Genomic DNA, 8,021 nt, shown 5'->3' on the forward strand with positions numbered 1-8,021 from the left:
AACTTAATGTAATGACCCTTACCAAAATAGACATTGATCCCTAAAATTCCCAGCATAATATTTATCAAGGCCTATATACATGATACAATAGCTATATAGGTCTGGAGTTGCTTTCACACACATAATTTTTTAAAATATATACACCGTTGTATAATACACATAAACAACATACAGAACAGAAAGCCGAATGATATAAGGTTCTCACTAATATAGTCTTAGAGTTAACGATGAAATGTCCAGGTCATGCAAGTAACTATATTGATGATGCATAAAAGACGTATATGGTTAAAAATAAAGTGATTTGTCATCACATAACTATATATATACACTGTGCGTGAAAGCTAGTACAGAACCTTTGACAGTAAGACACACAATACAACAGAAATAACGGTGGTCAGATATGTGCAGCATCTCATCTGACTGGCACCGTCTATTGATCCATCTACATCCATGGTTGAGGCTTCAGTGTTGTCTACAGTAGGTAGATCTGTCGTTGTGTCTGTGTGTATACAAGTCACTGTGAATTAGCTCGGTATATAGTTTCTTTTTATATATAGCTGCATGGTTTAACGTTTAAGATAACTCTGACCACCTATACCAGTTATTCTCAACATAATTTTAGCAGAAGCACTGTGAACCACATCAGATTGCACACTTCATTCCACACTCTCAGTAACACTCATTAAAGAACGTTGCATATATACAGCTCTATAATTATGCCTCGGTGCATGTTGTGTGCATGCACAAGCGAGGTATAAATACGATAGTGTGTTTGTGTGTCTGCGTGTGTGTGTGCATGTGTGTGTGTCTGTGTGTGTGTAGACTGCTATTATACAGCTGCTCAAGGATGAATTAAGTGCAAGTAAGAGTTTCTATAGGCTTCTATAGTCATGTTTACTTGGATTTTAATTCGTGGATTTGCAAAATAATGCTTCGTTCTCGAGTTATGCTTAGTTTTGCTTACTTGGTATGCCATTGCAGCCTTTTTCAGAAGAGCACATAGCCAAACTTGCTTACCGAATGTTGCTACTCTACTTAGTAGTCAGCTCTGCACTATATAGAACGCTAGCTATTGGTAGCTGCAAGAGTGAGAAGAGAGCTGCAAGGCTCTGCAGACGGCAGCCATTAATTTTAGACTTGAACTTTTGGCATCGATCGTTTTTAACAATAATCATAGTCGATCATTACCCACTCTTTGACTTTGAGTTTGCATGCATTATTGGACATACCATGTACACAAAATTGTACATCAGTATAATGAATCCAAACAGGTGACCATGCACTCAACATACTCAATGTTATACCGTATATATAGCGGGTAATTTTCGGGGGACAAAATTAGCATTCGTGGTTCAGCAATATTGACACCTTTCATGCAATATTTTCGTGGTTGCTATATAAAGGTATTATATAGGCAAGGCATAGATAGAACAGTATAGGAGGGATTTGAAACGAAAATGTTTGCGTGAAATACTCTGCGCTATAGGGTGTGGCTAAAACTACAAAGGATTATTTTTATAGTTCAGCATGCTCATTACCTGTCTTGACTGCTCTACAATGTGCTGTGCATATATTATTATATAGAAACAGTGAAATTGATCACTTTTAATGTTGATTTTTCTGAAAAGTAAAAGATAATCTAGCTCTAAAAAGTCGACTAAGCCACGTAGCCACTATCACTAAACAAATAAATGCTATAAAAAAAGAATAGCTCTTACTATGAAGTCGTGAGAGATCAAGGCCCGTGGTGTGTCTAAAAGTATACTAAAAGTATACTAAAGCAGTTTGAAGGACTATACTGTAAATGTTTATGAACAGTATAGCTTATAGCATGAAGCCATACTTAGATACATAATAACCAAGTCAAGAAATGTACTTTGCTGTTTTGACTCCACAGCAGGGAAAGAGAAAAGTTGGCGTAGAGTAATTCAAGCTTAACTCAACAAAAATTGGAAACAGCTAGAGTAAAGTAGAACAGAGTATAAACTTACTTCTCTAGAGTACCTCCCAGCTTCTGATGATTGATCGCTAGTGGATATAGGAGAGCTAGAAACAGTTAAAATACAACACAGAACGATTAACCATGAAAATATTTGCGAGCGCAAAATATAACGCGGAGTGTTTCAACCTTTTACACAGGGGGGCCTGGTCGTTTCTAATCCCTCTTACTGTTCTATCTATGGGCAAGGTCGCTTCATTCGTGAGTAAAATATTCGTGGTCAGACCTTTAACCACGAAAACCGCGAATATTTTGCCCCACGAAAATTACCCGCTATATATATACGGTAGTCAAACATACATGCAGCACTCATGCAAGCAAACAGTGCCCACCATTGAGAATCTGTATCTCCAGTTGGAGACCAGCAGAGCACTGCCCTCCAGCTGTTCCATCAAAAAAACCACCACCTATCGCTGTTGTTGCGTTTACAGCAGAATAACCTGAAAAAATATTATACGAATTTAGTTATTGACAATTAAGAAATTGATTTGCTATATTTGAAAATTGCAATTGTCTGTGCATATAAAGTCAGCAATCAATGTTCGGGCCAATCAATTATTGGGCGAAATATCTCATATAATTATATACATGGGGAGCTGAAAAGCAGAAGTGGTCCTCCCACAGACGAAGGCCAAGAGTTAAGCAACAACATTCTGGAAAATAATCCAGTGCAAACCTTCCTTGTCTGAACTAGAGCTGTGTTAATGCTCTTACTTTTCGAGATATTATAGAACAAGTTTGGGGATGTGCATGCATCAATCAACCCCATGACCAGAAAGCGGTAGTGGCTCATGTAAAGTGTATCTAGAAAGTGAAAGCAAAAGTTACAGCTTTAATCAGTTGGTCTTTTTTTATTTCAATTGTCTACCCTTTTCAAAAGTCCTGGATCCGCCCCTGAGAGTTACGCAATGCCATGCAGTTGCTATACACAATATACCAAAACCGCTGCCGTATAGCAGAATTATTCGAGGCTACATTGCTATAATAATTATATGTATATATAGGATATACCACACCTAAGAGGAGGATATGCACTCATATATCCTCCGCTACCGTGGTTACTCTGAGGCGTAACCGAGGGGCATGTAACCATGGTAGCAGAGGTTATATAGATTGCATAACCTCAGAGTAGGTGTGGCATATCTGACTTATACCACGGACCGCAGCACTATAAAAGGACCTCCCCCTAGCAACCATTCAATGCACGCAAAAAGAACAAGACCATGCCGCTGTCAAAGAGCTATAGTTGAGCAACACGTTGACTCCAACAGATGCTTAAGAGCTTCCTTGGTCCAAGCATTGACCATTCGACGTCCCTTATACTGGAGTTGCAAGCTTTTTTTGGATAAAATGCATGCCCATGGACACCCATGGAAATTGTTGTAGAGCAGCTTCCATGTTTCTGTCATCGCTTTGAGTTTCAGTACCGCCATGCAAGCATGGCTCTTTTTTCTTTGCTTACTTTCTTGACAAATGAAAAAACAACTTGAAAACTGTGCATGCCTAGGGCTATATGATATTTTTCATATAATTATCCTACAGCTTTTGACCAATGAGATCAATTAGTGGTGACGTATAAGTGTGGTATAAAAATTTAATTTGTAAGACTAAGGCTAAGACTTACTGGTGTAATAGTAGTTCTCCCCAGCTTGGTATACTGATGCAGCTGGTAGTGGTACTCCTGAAGATGTTAGCAGTTCTATAGGCACAAAACTAACACCTCCAAAACAGGAGCCCACCGAGGCAGGATCTTCAGCATTTGGGTTATCTATACTGCTGTTACAGGCATCTACTTGAGCAAGGGTCTGATAGGGTGTGGGTGTGTGGGGCATTTTCATACATGAATTTGCTGTCAAATTGTTATACATGCGTATAAATAATCGAGTATTGCGGATACACTATTATCGTCTTAAGGTTATACGTATACGGTATACTGTTCCACCCACGCACGCTCAAATTTATGTGGGTGTTCAATGCAGTTCAGCCAGTAAATAGAGCTCTCATCTGGAAATTATAGCTGTAATAAACCTTCGCATAATTGGACTTCAATTCGAGTATAAAAAGCCTGCAGTTTGAGCAAATAAAGATACGCTTGTATAGTCGAGTAAGCGCTAATAATCCAGTTTGTACAGTAAGCAAACTTTGCGAAGGTTGATCAACGAGTATACTGGTAAATGTGTAAACACGATCCTTGCCAAAACGCTATAGATTTCAAAGAGTAAATTTTCTGCTGAAAATATTATAGTAATACGGTATTACATGAAAAGCCTCGAGCAGAGTTGTACAATTTTTTAGGAGAAAGAAAGAGAGTAGATTGCTATTAGAGAGTATAACAAGACCCTTGGCCCTATACCCCCGTATAATATAGTGTTCATTGTTGTACAGTAGACTCTTGCTATTCCGGCTCTCTGAAGTACGGCCACCTCGATATACCGGCCATGCATTTGGCTTGGCACGGAATGCTAGCTATATGCATGTTTACTGCACAAAACTCACCCTGAAGTACGGCCACTCGCTATTCCGTTTACTGGCCAGTGCTGGCTGTCCCAAACAAGGTTTTCAATGTAATTTTATACGTATATTATGGCCGGATATGACATTTTGGGTGTGGTTTAGCTAAATTGGATTACACTTAAATAGAGAACAGAATGATTCATTATCCTACATTATTCTCGAGGCAAGAACCGCAAAAGTAGTCATTAGATTCGAGGTAAGATCGTTTTTAAGCCGCGGCTATTTCCTGAGCTGCAGCCACCTCGCTATTCCGGCCAAGCTGCATGGTCCCAAGGGTGACCGGATTAACGAGAGTCTACTGTAATTGGCTTCGTTTATATGATACTCTTATAGCTACATCTATTATTATAGTATCAATGTAGTTTCTATTATTCACGGCATAATTATTGAGCAGTTTGGAGGTTAACCAAGCTTAGCCACACCCAATTTTGCATTTCTGAGCATGCTATACATAGCATACATACATACAGACTGAGATAGGATGCAGATTTAGTTGCCTCCCGCAAAGACGCTCGGCAATTAATGTGTCCTGAAAGCACGAAATGAGCCTGCTCATAGCTTGAGCTATTCTACATAATTATTTTTCAAAACCACATACATGTACCTGTTGCACAATGTCCGAGACGAAATTTTCGACACATTGCAAAATGAGTTCATCTCCAATTCGCAGCTGGAGTACTTGCCTGTACAAATGAAGATATGAAGCAGGTAATTGCATGTAGAATTTATAAAATGCTGGAAATAAGCACTTTTACAAAGTTAGAGATTGCTCCTTTCAGAGGTTGAACATCCTGGTGTCGCATATTCAGAATTTGTCAATCTAGCTGCTACTTTTAGAGGTTAGAAAATTGCGTAGCACAGTCAATGCATGATTGAGTGAATAAAAATGTCCAGCTACGTAGCTAGCTAGCTAGGTACGTAAAAGTACATAAAATCAGTTAAATTCGCTTGGCTAGCCAACAGGACATACTAGCTGGTACTAATGAACAGCTTACCCATAATAAACAAAAAAGTCTACTCACCTAGTAGTGACGTTCGAGGACCAGTCAAAAGTCACGGATAGGCCATGACTTGAGTGAACAGCTACATGAACCAGCAGCAGAGTTGTCAGCAAATGCATAAATGGTCTTTGGTGCAAGGAAGACATAGTAGGCCTCTAGGAAACAAAAGTCTCCAGTCTGTAAATTATTTCAGTTTCAAGTTTTCTCTGTTATTAGCATGCACCGTTTTTACTTGCATAGCAACCATAGCCTTGTTCTCCCAGGCCGATTTGTCTCCAATTTAACGCCAGGCCTCCCTCAGGCTAGTCTCATGGATCAGCCCCCTCCTGAGAAGGGGTCTGAGCACTCTTGTCTTGAGGTCATTTCACAGTGGAATGTGCCAGACCAATGGAATGTAATCAATTCCTGACCTTACGCCCCCACGTATTATTTTGTTAATTGTACAAAGCGTCAAGCGCAGGCATTCTCTCTCTCTCTGAAGAAGGTGCTTCATGTATGTCTTTTGCCTGTGGTGCTAACTCTGTGCCCAAGGACCCCTGCTTGGCTTGCTTATGCTTCGTAGCAGCGTCTATGTATGAAGCGTTTACCATGCGTAATGCATGCGTTAATGATTATCCAAATGCGTTGAGCAACGTGCAGTTCTTTATTGCCTCCTATAATATCACCTGACTAGAATAAGTCAATCTGATTGAGCCGCTGGAATTCCAGCGTGTGCAACAAAACTACATCAAGAGTGCTCAGACCCCTTCTCAGGAGGGGGCTGATCCATGAGACTAGCCTCAGGCCCCATTGGAGGATCACAAGCCGGATTTTTCTTTAAAAGAACAATTATTGTACTCCGTGTGCAGTGCATACTTTTTTCTACTCGTGATTCATCATCATTCAAGTCATTCAAAGCTAGGTAGATCTAATAGGTTTTGAAAACTACTAGCAGCTTGAACAGCTAGGGCTTTCAGCTTCGTGATCAGCCTTCATAACCGCACACTTATAGATAGTATCCTATGCATTACTCAACCAAGAGCCGAGCATTATTGCATCGTCCTCGTGCACACTAGATAGCTAATTATAAGTGTACACACAGGATCGTACAAGCCCGTAAGAAGATGCATGTTTTATGGTGGGGGGAGGGCACAGAATAAAAAGGGGCCAAAGCCCTCGGCCGGGTGAAGCAGTGCTTGTACCACCCATGCAGGGGGTGGGTCCGGGAGGGGATTTTCCTCTCATGCAGAGATAATAATATACTCACAATGCAAAAGCAGGATACACTCAGTAGCATAATTAGAATGTCAGTAGTTATACATGTACATATTAAGGACTAAGTATCAGAGTACATTGAAGGACGAAGAGTTAATTGCAAGCTCAGTGGTAATTTAGATTATCGTATAATTATATGCATGGGAAAAAAGTTCGCAAATGCAAATTGGTCTTTAAAACTTCTCTGTTGTGCTCCTTTGAGAGGGCATGCATACACTCGTTCAATGGTGCATGCATGTGGATCTGGAAATTATTTATGATCTGCAAGGTGAGAGTTTCAGGTACACTCTTCTTGTGGAAGGGACGGTATATGCACAGTAGCAGCAGTTTATGTGGAATATTTATTTTCTGGTACGTATATGGATCCCAAACAGGGACAGTTTCGATCTTACAAGTGAGATGGTTCTTATAAGCATTCTAGTGAGTGAATGACCACATAGAACTGTTTTAAAGGTCATAATTATATGTATTTAAACACTTGCTTTGGTTGAAAAACGGTACATTTTAGTTTGTTTCAGACCAGGCTTGAAGTTTATCTCCTTGCAAGTATATCAGAAGATCAGATAGGATAGAGCAAGAGACTTAATTCCTTTCTTAATTTTGATCTGTAGACCAATGTCATTTATGTAGATTAGGGGTCCTAGCACCGAACCCTGTGGAACTCCTGCATGACTATATAGGGGTTGGTAGATTATGCTCGAGATAAATTATTACCAAATTATGCTACTTTTATGTTCAAGTTAACACCTATATTATTCTTTTCAAATCACCTATTATTCCCACATGCAGCATTCCTAAAGCATAACATAGACCCCATGTCATCGCTGAAGTAACATCACTCTATAAATAATGGCCATGGCACATGACTCTATCTAATTAACCATCAGCACTTCCATCACGCCCATTTGCCCTATACTTATACTATGATTCGTATAACAACCTGCAGTACTTTCAAAACCTGCCTATAATTATAATGGTACCTATTACGCCAGTGTAATTCTCACTCAAAAATGTGCCTATCATGCTTTATACCAGCATAATCTACCAACCCCTATACTATATATACTCCTGACACAATCTCGGAGGTGTTTGATGACTTCCCATTTCCAGTAACACACTGTTATTCTTTACGTAAGATAGCAAATGGGGATCTAAATTCAATTCGGATGATTGGGGTTCGGATCATCGAGGTGCAACTGTCACAGGACTTTCAGGAAAAAGTAGTGAGTGGGCAGTTATTTGATATAGGTGGT

At 39.7% G+C, this 8,021-nt stretch overlaps 1 protein-coding gene across 2 annotated transcripts; it reads right to left on the reverse strand.

The window, feature by feature from the left end:
- Positions 1-147: 147 nt before the first annotated feature.
- On the reverse strand, positions 148-5,755 carry LOC135344414 (uncharacterized). 2 transcript variants are annotated; one of them, XM_064541610.1, is made up of 6 exons: positions 5,536-5,755; positions 5,118-5,196; positions 3,624-3,804; positions 2,332-2,439; positions 1,992-2,046; positions 148-499 (listed from the first exon to the last, which is right to left on the reverse strand). In XM_064541610.1, the coding sequence occupies exons 1-6, from the start codon at positions 5,658-5,660 to the stop codon at positions 463-465; spliced, it is 585 nt and encodes a 194-aa protein (XP_064397680.1). In that variant the 5' UTR covers positions 5,661-5,755; the 3' UTR covers positions 148-462. The 2 variants fall into 2 exon arrangements, with proteins under 2 accessions (XP_064397680.1, XP_064397679.1); XM_064541609.1 differs by lacking the exon at positions 1,992-2,046.
- Positions 5,756-8,021: the final 2,266 nt, after the last annotated feature.

The sequence above is a fragment of the Halichondria panicea genome, chromosome 11, assembly GCF_963675165.1.
Source record: "Halichondria panicea chromosome 11, odHalPani1.1, whole genome shotgun sequence".
Classification (NCBI taxonomy): Eukaryota; Metazoa; Porifera; class Demospongiae; order Suberitida; family Halichondriidae; genus Halichondria; species Halichondria panicea.